The sequence below is a fragment of the Myotis brandtii genome, unplaced genomic scaffold (assembly GCF_000412655.1).
Source record: "Myotis brandtii unplaced genomic scaffold, ASM41265v1 scaffold209, whole genome shotgun sequence".
In the NCBI taxonomy this organism is placed as follows: domain Eukaryota; kingdom Metazoa; phylum Chordata; class Mammalia; order Chiroptera; family Vespertilionidae; genus Myotis; species Myotis brandtii.
Window position 1 is genome coordinate 722,934 of NW_005357806.1, and position 14,303 is coordinate 737,236.

Sequence of the window (14,303 nt, forward strand, 5' to 3'; positions counted from 1 at the left end):
AGATTGTAGGAAGAATGATTTGAAACACTCTAGCCCCAGGCTAAACTCAAGCTTGTTTAGCATAATGCATGGCACATTTGTTGAACGAATAAATTAATGAATGAACAAGAAAACAAACAAAGACAATAGCTGGGGAGAACAGGACCAGACTGACTTCATCTCCTGATTCAGTCTGTAGTTCTCTTTTTACATCAAGTAGGCCATAGAGAAACACAGTGACCTCTAAAGTCAACGTAAAGATTTAATTTAATCAATAGGCTTTCCTGACACCATAAACCACAAAATTACAGCTTGAACTGTTCTTGAACAACTGCCAAATATTCCCTTAAGGGTTTGTAGCTTTCTTGAGCACACAGTCAAACATTTATAGAGAAAGCTTGCCAGAAGTTGTGCTCAAAGTAAAGAATGGCTTTCTATGCTACATATAACAGATGTTAAGAATTCTTAAATTCTCTTCCTACAAACAAAAAAAAAAGGTAAGAATTATATTTCTAATCTGAGAACCATGAACTGGAAAATGCTATTGCTTTTTCATTTTTAAATGTAAGAATTGTTGCCCGGCTGGCGTGGCTCAGTGGTTGAGTGTCGACCTATGAACCAGGAGGTCATGGTTCCATTCCCAGTCAGGGCACATGCCTGGGTTGCGGGCTCGATCCCCAATGGAGGTCTGGGGAGGGGGGTGTAGGAGGTAACTGATCAATGACTCTCTCTCATCATTGATGTTTCTATCTCTCTCCCCCTCTCCCTTCCTCTCTGAAATCAATAAACAAAATTTTTTTAAGTAAGAATTATTATATGAATTGTCAGGTTTCTTTATTGAAATTTTTAACTTATTTATTGATATGAGAGAGAGAGCGAGAGAGAGACATTGAATAAGTCATTATTCCACTTATTTATGCATTCATTGGCTGATTCCTATACGTGTCCTGACCGGGGATGGAACCTACAACCTTAATGCATTGGGAGGATGCTCCAATCAACTGAACTACCCAGCCAAGACATCAGGTTTATGTTTCAGAAATCCGAGATAGAAATCAAGATACTCACTATGGCATTCAACAATCTCTTGCTACTCCCTAATATTGCTATATACTAACAATACCCCCTGCCCCATACCACTCTCTCACAATAAAACAACTAAAAATTCAGAGTTGTCACTGTTGCCCAGATTGCCACTGGAAATCAAAATTAATTTAGCAAAAATGGGCTCACAATGTTGTGTACATCTCCTGGTTTGATTGACCAAATGTCCTTATTGTCCCTCTGGATTCTTCAGGAAGTTTGGCTAGAATTTTAGTAACTCCTTTTTTTCTTTTCTATCCTTCTATGATTCCTATGCCCTTTCTCTTATTACCCAAATAAAAAAATTACTCAGAAAACTCTGAAAGAGTTGGTCAGTTTGCTTTCCTTCCTACTTTCCTCCTTTTCCTCCTTTCTTCCTTTAATATTATTTTATAACATGTATTTCATTAGACCTTAATAACTGAAAGACAAGTATGAAAATAATCCCTACCTCAGGGAGCTCACAATCTAACAGGAAAAACAGGCATAGTGTAAACCAATGGTTACAAAATGATGTGATCAGTGCTGCTATGGAGTATGTTCAAGATTTATAGAAATAGAGAAGAGAGAGCACCTAACTACAGCTTAAAGGATGGCTTTGCAGTAGAGATGACATCTGAATAGACAAGGATGGGGAAGGGAAGTATTGTAAGCAAGTAAACTTTCCTTCATTTACTCAATGATGTGAATCCCTAAGTGATGCAAAGCGAGGGACATAGCAATGAATGAAAGTGTTCCTGGCCTAGTGGTGAGATGCAGAGTTATAGTAGGAGACATAGAGTTGACAACTAACTACATAATAATTAACAGCAATTGGGATAAGTGCTACAAAAGGTACAAGGTGCTAAGGGAACCTAAGGGAACCTGACTGAATGTTGGGAAGGTGGTGGAAGGTGATCTAAAATGGCTTTTTTGAGGAAATCACATTTAAGTTGAAATCTGAGGGGTCAATAAGAATTTACTATGTGAAGAAGAGCCTTCGAGAGAACCAACAGCTTAGGCGGAAGCTACAGTGTGAGGAACGGAAAGGACAGGAGCAGGAGTCCAGGTAAGAGAGCTTGGAGGTTCGGACTATGGTGGGTGTGTAGAAACAGAGAGAGGTAGATACGTAACTGACTGCCTAGGAGGGAGGGTGAAAAGTGAGAGCTTTCAAGGATGATACTAGATTTCTGACTGCCTTTGAGAGAACCAACAGCTTAGGCAGAAGCTACAGTGTGAGGAACGGAAAGGACAGGAGCAGGAGTCCAGGTAAGAGAGCTTGAAGGTTCGGACTATGGTGGGTGTGTAGAAACAGAGAGAGGTAGATACATAACTGACTGCCTAGGAGGGAGGGTGAAAAGTGAGAGCTTTCAAGGATGATACTAGATTTCTGACTTAAGTAACTAGGGAGATGGTTGGACTGACCAAGGTTGGTGGGAAGATTGTGAATTCAGTTTGGATGTGCTGAGTTTGAGATGCCAGTGTGATAGTCTTGCTGTGATGTTAAGAAAACAAGTGGACTACCCCAGTAATGACTGGATTAGAATCCCATTCTTATGAGTTTACTGTGAGACACAAGCTTAAACTTGGGTTAAAATGAGTGCTTACTTTCATTCAAATGTCAAACCTATTAATGTAACTAAGGGTTATTCATTTCAAATTCTTGCTGAGTCTGTAAAGTATATATAGTGCTCTTTTCTTTTTGAATCTTGTAAGACAGGCATCTGAATAGGTTTATTTCCAGCCAGCCAATCCTTTACTCTTTGCTCATCATTCCATTCCACCCTTCTTCGTTATTAAAGTAAATAATAAATTGTAAACTTAGAGCTTTACAGATTGTAAACTTAGAGCTTTATAATAGCTGTTACTCTTTTATTGCCGGAAATATCACACATCAGATGTTTCATTTAGGATATACAAAACAGAATCTTTACACTTCATATAACTTGCTTCAAAAGTATTGACCATATTTTCTTCCTAACAATTCCCAGATTCACTATATTTTTTTAAAATATGTTTTTATTGGTTTTAGAGTGAGAGGAAGGAAGAGGGACAGGGAGAGAGAAAAAGGGAAAGGGAAGGTGAGAGAGAGGGAAAGAGAGAGAGGGAGAGGGAAAGAAATCAATGTGAGAGAGAAACATGGAGTGGGTGCCTCTTGCACCCACTCTTATCAGGGATTGAGCCCACAATCTGGGCTTGTGTCCCGATTGGGAACTGAACCAGCGACCTTTTGGTGCACGGGACAACTCTCAACCAACTGAGCCACACATTCTTAAGGATAAGATCTATCTACTAGAACACTGCATAGACAATCTGGATGCCAATACAGAGGACTCAGAGAGATCTGAAATGGGGGGAAAGGCAGGAAAACTTCAGCTCTTTTTGCAATGCTTTGCTTTAAGAGGGAAGGTATGGACCTGAAGCAAAGTGTCAATGCTGACATGAGTTAGTTCTGGGTGGTGGGTATAAGATTTTTGTATTGTTCTCTGTTTTATGATACTTCCATTCCCCGCCCCTCCCCCCCATAAAAATCTCTGAATTAACAACCAAAAGATATAGAAAAAGCAATTAATTCAGAAACAATTTCACCTGTCATTTATATCTATTTTCTATTATATTTGCATTGCACTCATACACGTGGAATTTTTTTATTTAACGAAGTTCACTGCTTTGGGGTACTTAATTTCTGTGTGAAATTAACCTTATTTCAAAGCACCACTGTTGCCTGTTAGAGGAATGACTGATACTACAGAAGGCGGTGACTCACTCCTTGGAGTGGGATTTTGCTAAGAACAAAGCTCTAGACACAGACAATAGTGTGTTGGGGGATGGGGGGGGAGGGAGGCCTGGAGGTGGGAGGAGCTGCGTGGAAGGGGTCAATGGGGGGCGGGGAGGGAAAACATCTGTAATACTTTCAACAATAAAGATAAATCTTACAAACAGAACAAAGCTTTATACCTTTTGGTGGGAATAAATTATAGCTTCATACAAATGCACTTACTAATAAATCAAAGAGGAAATTAAGGGCAGTAAATCTATGACCCAAATGCAGACTAGTTTAATGGGATGCTTTTCAGAGATTTTCAAGGAGTGCCAGCAAATCCCTTTAGATTTGCAGCAATGAACAAAATGCTGTGTGGTGCTTAACCATCAAAATACACACCTCTGTGTTTATTCTTCAGAGGGAAACTTGCTGCTTACACAAAATAACCTCAGAGGCAAGGAGAGAGGAAAATAGCAAAGACAGAGCAAGGAAATGAATAATTAATTTTAAAATTAATTTTTTGCAGATAGAAGCAAAAGCCATTCAAATGATTAAAACACACACACACACACACACACACACATCAGTGTGATATTTGGTTCCAATAAAATAAATTGAAAAATATCCTTGAGTGGTTCCAAATGACTGTAGGTTTATATTGTAGTTAAGACCCTAGTTCTGGACACCATTCTAATTTCTCACAGAATAATTTATACTTTGAAATATCTTACTAATTTAAGCGGATCAAGTGTTATAATCGTTTTACATTCTTGTCCATTTTTCCATTGCTTTATTTTGACACTCTTTTCTTTACTATTTTCCCATTAATTTTCTGATATAAGCAGCTGATAAATTATTTTTTGTCACTGCTGCTTGTTGGCTATTTTAGTCAGAAACTTGTCTGTAATTCTCCAACTCCCATAAATACAACAATTGTGTTCTACTTTATATCTATAGTTTTGTCTTCACCAAAGAGGAGGCCGGGCTCTGCAGTATTAACTTCCAGTAAAATGGCATCTCTGGTTATTTTGGTATTGGGTGACGGTTTAGAGAAATAACTGCACTGGATTCTGTGATGACTTAAAGTGCCAGGAGGCTTAGGCATCTGTCCTTAGAAAATTACCACGTTAACTCCCTGCCCCAGACTGGAATGGGTTTACTGTGATATAGAAATACCACAAAGGTCCAATGTGACCCATATCATCTTGGTGCAGGTCAAAACTAAGTTGCATAGTTTTTCTTTGGGGGAGACAGCATGGTGGGGGGGAGTGAGCTGGAGGGAAAAATGATCTGGATTTAACCTCTGAGACTCCCTGCATAACTTTGGACAAGTAACTAAACCTCTGCAAAATATGAGTTAGGGTCCTCACTGGGTACATGCAAGCATGTATGTGAAAGTCACATACATGAAGTGTCTAGCAGGCATCTATTAAACATTAACTTCCTTCCCTTATAGTAACAGTCTTTTGGCTCTACCTTTAAAATAGTAAAAAAACAAAGACAAAATAACCCATACCGATTAGTGTCTCAGTCCACCGTTAATCATTTCGGTGCCTGTCATGCCTGATCTCTGATTTGCTCACTTTGGGGCCCCCTGATTTTTATAATCTCAGAGTTCAAGGGGGTCTAAAATATTATCCAGGCTTCTAAGCAGGACCCTCCCTAATTTCACAAATATCTCACTTTTAATCCATTCAAATGATTAAAAGAAAAAACATATACACACACACATCAGTGTGATATTTGGTTCCAAATGACTGTGGGTTTATATTGTAGTTAAGACCCTAGTTCTGGACACCATTCTAATTTCTCACAGAATAATTTATACTTTGAAATATCTTACTAATTTAAGGGGATCAAGTGTTATAGTCTATTTACATTCTTATCCATTTTTCCATTGCTTTATTTTGACACTCTTTTCTTTAATATTTTCCCATTAATTTGCAGATTCCTAAATGATCTGCAAACTATGACCTACTTAGGCCCAAGAATCTCTAAAGGGACTTAAAATCACCACTGGTAATGCATGACATTAATTCAAAGTCCTTACAAACAAATTCCTACTGTCTAAATGACGCACTGAAGGGCCTTTCGCTCTTTACTCTGTGACTATGGTACATTATAGGCCTATCATACAACATTCCCTGAAATATGAGAACTGTAATCATATTCCTTCCATCAGGATTCTTTCCAGGAAAACAAAGTAGTATCATTGTTTATCAAAACCATCTATGTGTTAGTTAATATGAACTCACAACACAGCTTAATAGTAGGAAAAGAAAATGGTTTGGAGGGTCCACTGTATATAATTATTTGCTATGGGGACCCTAGACAAGTTACTGAAACTCTCTGAGTTTAATTTTTTACATCTATAAATGAGTATATTATCATATAAAAATGTATATTTAAAGAATTAAATAATGCCCTAGCTGGTTTTTCCCAGTGGTTAGAGCACCAGTCCTTGAACTGATGGGTCCCGGGTTCAATTCCAGTCAAGGGCATGTACCTCAGTTGCAGACTCAATCCCCGACTGTGGTCGGGGCACAGGCGTGATACAAGCAATCGATGTGAGAAACACATCTTACATCAATGTTTCTCTCTCTCTGTTTCTCCCGTGGTCGGGGCACAGGGGTGATACAACCAATCGATGTGAAAAAGACATCTTACATCAATGTTTCTCTCTCTCTGTTTCTCCCCCTCCCTTCCCTCACTCTAAAAAAAAATAAAATAAAATAAGATAAATTGAAAAATATCCTTGAGTGAGGACTAACATACATACATACATATATACATACATAAGTAAAATAATGTAAGACATTCAAAATAGTCACTATTGTCATCTCAGTAAAATAAAAAGGCTAAAAAGGAAAAGAAAAATACATACCATATTCACTGCATCTTGATCAAAAGGGTTCCACTCTATATTCTGAGGATAGTGGGCCAGAACCTTGGATTTGAATGTTCTTTTCAAAGGACTCTGGTCAAAATTTTCACCTATATCAAATAACAATTAGTTAACATCTAGAATTTCCTCAAAAGCATGCCATAGCTTTAGTTTTATTTTGTAGCCTTACTGACTGATGGTGCTGAAATCTAATTCAATTTCTACTTCTAACAGTCTGCACCATAAAATTCTCAATGGACAAATGAAAAAAACAACAAAACAACCACCTGTAATAAAAGGTCTGCACTGAAGATTTTATATTCTGAATTTTAAAATCCTGGCTAGACAATTGATACTAAAAGTCAGATATGATATAATCCTTGCCGTAACCTAATTACTGTCCTCACTGCAATATGTAGTGGTAAAAATATCTATTTGGAAACATTTAATTTATTAAAGAAACATCCTGAATTAAGCTGATCATACCTCTTACAATCCCGAAATTTTGTACATGGACAGACCCAATGCTACAGTACTCAAAAAAGGCAATGGGCTTAAATTTCCACAAAATTCTCTGGTAAATGTGACTGCATCTCCAGGCTTTTACAAGAATTAACAGAATTAGAAACATCATTACTGAGTTGTCTAGCTTAGTAGACAAAACACACTGAACACACTAAACTCTGAAAAGAAACAATCTATTCTAAGCCAAATTCATCACCTGTCAAAAATCTGGAAAGAAAAGTAGACTAGTCTTTGATTGTTATATATAAGAAAATTTAATAATAGCTGTCAGCTCAGTTCTTCGATCATATTAACTCCCATGAGACCTGTTCCCTACAAATGCCTTAGTTTCATAAACTATTTTAATGTGGATGGATCTTAAATTCTCAATGTCAAAAAGTTGAGATTGAGAAAGTAGAAGACCTTGGAGCAACATTATTCTTTCTCCTGTGTTTTTTGTGCTTTTAATGTTTACTTTTTAAGCGCAAAACACGAGCTGTTATATCAAAAGATAAATGCCAGTTACCAGTATTTGTACCAGTAAAAATATCATAAAGCAATTTATGAGTCACACTTGGACATGTAGTCAGACTCCGTTTCCATTTTTCATAAAAATATTAAGATATGAATATTAAAACATCTTTTAGTGCAAAACAGATCACAGAAGGAGAAAAAGCACACTCTAAAACAAACATGTCAAACTCGCTGCAACAAATATTTTTGCAGCCCATTCAATATAATGGTATGTAAGAAATGTTTTAATAAAAACTTCGTAGCTTAGTTTTTACAATATCCTGTTATACATAATTATTAATAACAAACTACAACGTTCACTAATGACTAGATTACTATAATAGTGTTGCATTCATTTCCCTTACACGCCTTATGTTCAGGCCCACCATTTCTCTCCACTGATACTAGCAGCGAATATTTTAGCAGCCGATTGCCACGTCATTAGTCTTGGACTGACTTGTTTGGTGTGCGCAACAGGAAATATTTCGCTTTCAGAGAACAAGAAAAATAGGTTTATTTGCGTTACGCTTATTAATTTGTACAGTTATTCAGGGTCTGGTAAGTTAATGTTCAAGAAAAAATATTAATTTTTATTAAAATGTTCTATTATCTTATGTTAACGACTACTCATTTATTTCAGCCCTTTGTATTCAGCATGTCTCTGTCGAAATAAACTTACGTTTCTATGAAAATTGAAGCTTTTTTTTTTTTGCGGCGCACATAAACTTAAACCTTGTTTATTTGGCCCGTGTGCCCCTTTGAGTTTGACATGCTTGCTCTAAAATCTTGCTGGAGATTGCAATATAGTATCCAAGAGCTTTTTTGAATAAAGGCACATAATTTAAATAGACTTGCTGCAAGTAACCTACTGTTTCTAATTTGAGCCCTTGGCTAATGATCATTTTCCTTTGGGTTTGTTCCTCTTACTTATTTAGGCAAGCACTTCATCTTCCTACCCCATGTTTCCATCTTTTAAGAGATGGAGTAGAGAGCTTTCACTTCGAGAAGACAAAGGTCAAAGGCATCCCTAAGGCAAGTTATCCATTTTTGCACCATACTTCTAAGGGCCTGTAAACATCAAAAAGTCCATGGGAAATAGTCCATGAGTCAATGTGTCTGAAGAAAAGAGTTAGGGCTCAGAATGGTTTATTTTGGGAGGATGAATGCCATCTTTAAGCTAATACTATATTCTAGATTAGTCATTTCTTCATTTTAAAAAAAAGGTTACTTTTTAGTTCACCTCAAGTCAGAGAAAAAAATAAAACAGACACTTTCTCCTGGTTCTAAAGGTCTATCTGCTGACTGTGCTATTGACACAGCAACAGGATAGCCTCAGAAATATACAGCCACCAAGAAACGCTCTCCTTCGCCCACCGTCAAATTCCCAAAATGCTTGTTTTTATTATCCGTGAATGTAAATAAAATATGAAACACTGTGGGGCATAAGAAACAGCACATTCGCAGGACAGAATTCCTTGAAACACTTACCTTTTAATGATTCCTGCCTGAGTTCAGTTAAAATAGTAACATTATCCTCATTCATAAATGAAATTATTAATGGGACAAAAGATAAATCAGAAAAGTCACGACAGTGCCATTTTCAATATAATTGTTCTGCTCACTAAGGAACACCACATCCTCTTGAGGCCCAATTAATCAACAGAAGAGAGAGAAGGAAAACCACCTCCAGAGAGAAAAAATTCCACAAAAACAAAACCCAAAAAACTCATGAAACAGAAACCCAAATCTAACAAAAGAAAAACAGAATCATCGCCATCACCACCACCACCACCACCACCACCACCACCACCACCTCTCATTAGATTGCCAAAAAGGGGGTGGGGGCAATAGGAAAGATCATTGCTATATAAACAGCTGTCTTGGCAAATATTATTTTGAAGGAAATTGGGGGAATAAACAACTACGGAGAAATTCTGGTGACACTGTTAAGGATTTAGAAATGAGTGGGTTCAGCTATTTCCTACTAGTACCAGTCAGAGAAGCAAACCTGGAGATGCCTTTTGGAGATGTGAGATGGGGGAATAACCTTATCTTCCCATTTTGAGTCCAGGTTTCAATAAACCTCTAATTTAGACTCTATTCCTAGGACTTAGCAGGAGAAATGAGTCAGTCTAAGAATTTGGATTCCCAGGAACTAGAAATTATATGTACGCATCCTTGACTTAACTTAAAATCCACCTTCAAACATTATCCTGAAATGAACAAGGATTGTAAATTTGTGCAAATATTAATACCCCCCCACTACAACTACATAAAGACTTAATTTCAACTAATACTGTCAAGTAATCTCCTCCTAAACCTAGCTGCAATTAAGCTTTTCCCCCTAAAAAATAGGACATATCTGCCAAGAGAGCTTACAGGCTCATTAATAATTTTTTTCAAGGCTTGAAGCAAAGGCAATCTTTAAAAAAAATTAAGATGCAGAAGAAAGAATAGAAATACAAAACAATACCTATTTTTTGCCTGAGCAAAACTGAATAAAGAAACAAGTACGATGGGCTTGGGTGAATTAAAATAATGATTTCTAACACCTCAACTTTTTATTTTTACCTGAGGTCGTATTTGCAGCATCTTGGCTCCTGCCATGACGATCTGCTTCTAGCCATTGGTACAAAACTACATAATGTAACAGAAACAAAAAAGCTTTATGAACAAACAAAAAAGCAAAAAATTTGACTGTGAAGAATGGAAAATGAGAATAAAAAAATTAAACAAAAGCAATCAACATGAAACATCAACATCAATGGAATATAACTTCACACCAACAGTATACAGCTTATAAGCTAGTAATAAGAAAGGAAAGAGAATAGGTAATTATATTTTACTAGAGTCCCGACGACAAAATTTGTGCAAGGGCCTTGGCCCCCGCCCCCGCCCACCGCCGCCATGGGCCTCTGCCGCCTCTGCCTCGCCCTCTGCCCGCTGTGGCTTTGTCAGGAAGGACATCTGGTCTAATTAGCATATTATGCTTTTATTATTATAGATTGTAATAAGTGAAATGCTATTTAAACATCTATAACTGTTATTCAAATGGGGAAAAGCACACATTCTTTTCTTAATGGTAATTTGAAGAGAAATACCAGAAGAAAGCTTATGTTTCTACTGGAGGCCTGGTGCACAAATTTGTACATGGGTGGGGTCCAGCCAGCCTGCCCTGATCGGGGTGATCAGGCGGGGCCCGCCAGGAGGAGGGGCCAAGGGTAGTTGGCCAGCCGACTCCACCCCTTGGTCGAACTCCCAGTCAAGGGGACAATTTGCATATTAGCCTTTTATTATATAGGACTAGAGGCCTGGTGCATGAATTCATGCACAGGTGGGATCCGGCCAGCACGCCCCAATCAGGGCCGAGCCAGCCGTGGGGAGGGGACACAGGAGGTTGGTGGACCGCCCTCACCCCCTGGTTGAACTCCGGTCAAACTTCTGGTCCAGGGGACAATTTGCATATTACCCTTTTATTATATAGGATTATATAGGATAGTACGAGATAACAAAATATGATAGTATGACTAAGTTAAAAATTATATCCCAACCTCTACACACCTATCAGAATGGCTGCAGTCCAAAAAACTGACTCGCTGACAAGTATACAAGTGACAGAACTCTCATAAATTGCTGGTGGAAATGCAAAATGGTACACAGCCACTTTGGAAGACAGTTTGGCAGCTTCTTACAAGGCTAAACATAGTCTCATCATAAGATCCTACAGCCTCAGTATAATCTGGAGAAAAACATCAAATTCCAAGAGGAGAAATCTACAATCTACCTCATGAATACTTGTCAAAACCGTCATGATTATCAAAGACAAGGAAAGTCTGGGAAACTGTCATAGCCAAGAGGAGCCTCGGAGACGTGACGACTGACTGAGTGCGGTACACTGGCTGGGATCCTCCAACACTGAAAGGACACTAAGTACACACTAAGGAAATCTGAACAGAGTACAGACCTTAGTTAATAATGTATCAAAATTGATTAATTAATTGTAACACATGCATCATACTGCTAGAAGATGCTAATGATAGGGAAAACTACATGTGTGGACGAGGGGTGAGGGGTGTAGGAAATATGTACTATCTCCATTTTTCGGTAAATCTAAGACTGCTCTGAAAATCACATCTGTTTTAAAAATTACATTCTAACATTTCAGGTAAGGACAGAAGCACATAAGTATATTCGATATTATAAGAAGTCTACCTTCTGTAAATCACTATGCAAGCATAAGCTGAAGTTTGCTCTGTACCAAGATTCCACTTTAATCAACTATCCTCATAAGCACTTTCTACTTAGAAGTGACAACTTTGGGAGGAAAGTTTACTAGAGCGAGGACCAGGCTATGAAAGAATCCACACCAGAGCTCCATAACTGAGTGGCGCTAACGAGTGTGAGGGCAGGATTGGGGGGATGAGAGGACATTGGGGGGATAAGGACACATTTGTAATATCTTAATCAATAAAGAGAAAATAAATTAAAACAAAAACAAACAAACAAAAAACTTCTGGACGCCAGGCTGATGTAGCTCAGCGGTTGAGCGGCGACCCAGGAGGCCACTGGTTGATTCCCAGTCAGGGCACATGCCGGGGTTGCAGGCTCAGTCCCCTGTGAGGGGCGTGCAGGAGGCAGCTGATCAATGATGTTTCTCTCTCATCGATATTTCTATCTCTTTATCCCTCTCCCTTCCTCTCTCTCTAAAAAAAAAAAAAAAAACCATTAAGATGAAAAAAAAAAAACCAAAGAAAAAAACCCTTCTGGATGTTTTTATGGGTTACCTAAATGTCTACAGCTTTTAGTCATCTTTGCTGAGATGTCAGTCTCCTTTAAAGAGTCCAACAATGCAGGGTCCTCAAGGCTGGGGGAAGCTGCCTATGGGCTCCGGAACTGACGGAGTAAAGGAAAGACTAAAAGCAGCCTGAAGTCACCAAGGAGTTTATTTGGATCCTTAGGGACAGTCAGGACTCGGAACTGACCTCCACCATCAGGGACAGAGGCCCAAAGCAGACAGACCTGGCTGGGAACAGCCCCACACATCCCCTGTGTGACATGTGACGTCCCTGGCTGAGGGGGCCCTGAGGCACACAAAGTCATCTCCTCCAGGACTCTGCACTCCTCTGGGAGGCAAACAACTGGTACTGGTACGAAAGAATTCAAGAAGCACCGCACTCATTAAATACACAGTACAGGTGTTTCCTCTTTCTAGTTTGCAGGAATAATGACTACTCGTTAGAGGAGAGCGTAGTAGTATTAGAACATGACACAAAAATCTCCCCATTTGGCCCTAGCTGGTTTGGCTTACTAAGAGTGGATAGAGCGTCCGCCTGTGGACGGAAAGTCCCAGGTTCGATTCCAGTCAAGGGCACATGCCCCGGTTGCGGGCTCAATCCCCAGTGTGCAGTGTGCAGTGTGCAGGAGGCAGCCCATCAATGATTCTCTCTTATCATTGATGCTTTTATTTCTCTCCCTTTCCCTTTTTCTCTGAAATCAATTAAAAAATATTAAAAAGAAATCTCCCCATTTGGAAAAGCAAGCATCACTCTTACAAAAATGAGACACAAAGTAGGGAAAATAATCCACTAACCGGTCTAACAGAATAGGCTCTTATCTGAAACACACTGGGCCCTGATTAAGGGGAAAACTCTTGGCTGTGTTCAGGGTATCACTAGGAATATTACCATTCGTTCCAATTACTTCAAAGAGCCCTTGTTTCTGATTTCATCAGAGAAAAAGAAAACGAAATAATAATGAAAGTCGTTCCAGGTCCATCTACTCTGACCAGTGATACAGAGAATTGTAAGCAATGACGTTCGAATGCCGAGCACATCCCTCTTCTCACTGTGGCTGGGAGCATGAGATCTGGCCTTTTGGTGGCTCCATGCTTCCTCTCAACTGGCACTGGGAGTGGGACCCGACCCCAGCTCCCAGCTCCTAGCCCCTAGCCGCTGCTGAGGGTTTCTATAGCCTGTGCATGAGGCCGCAGGTAGAGAGGGATCTGTGAGATGAGTGAACTTGGAGCTGGATCTCAGCCAGGCGGCCCTGTTACAGATTTCTTCACTTACCTCCTCTCTGAACCTTCTCACCCCTAGGGCCCCAGTGAGTTCCCTCCCTCATTATCCATTTCCACCACAGACTTCTGCCACCGTGCTTCTCTACAAAGCAAGGTCAAGTCTCACAATATTTCCCTATCTGCCTGTCCCTGAAGGATACCACAGAAGCCTTGATGTTTTCTAGAAAGTTTGCTGATAGAAAGAAAAGGAAAATAGATGGGAAGTTTAAAAAGGTAATTAATCTCTTCTGCCCTGTCCCTTTTTCATTTTGCTCCTTTTAAGTTAAAACACATACAAAACACACACACACACACACACACACGCATGCACACACGTAATAAGTGGTGGACAAAATATTCAGAGTGAAAATGTTTCCCCAGCACTTTGATAAAGGCGAGGGGAGGAAATGGAGAACTCTGGATGCTGCCCATGAAGTCCATGCTGAGGGGGAAGGGAGAGGATGTGGTGGTGAGGTAATTCTTCTCCTTCGTATGTCTATCCACACAGGTTTGCAAAGACTCAGCCTGAACTGGCATGAGCT

General features: G+C 39.2%; 1 protein-coding gene across 1 annotated transcript in view; it reads right to left on the reverse strand.

Annotated features, from left to right (window-relative positions):
- Positions 1–11,517, reverse strand: part of DENND5B (DENN/MADD domain containing 5B) — an 88,672-nt gene extending 77,155 nt beyond the window's left edge. Inside the window, exons 1-3 of the mRNA XM_014539237.1 lie at positions 11,502–11,517; positions 10,278–10,343; positions 6,690–6,799 (exon numbers count right to left, since the gene is read on the reverse strand). Of these exons, the coding sequence (XP_014394723.1) occupies positions 6,690–6,799; positions 10,278–10,343; positions 11,502–11,517 (192 nt within the window). The remainder of the gene's footprint in view (positions 1–6,689; positions 6,800–10,277; positions 10,344–11,501) is intronic.
- Positions 11,518–14,303: the final 2,786 nt, after the last annotated feature.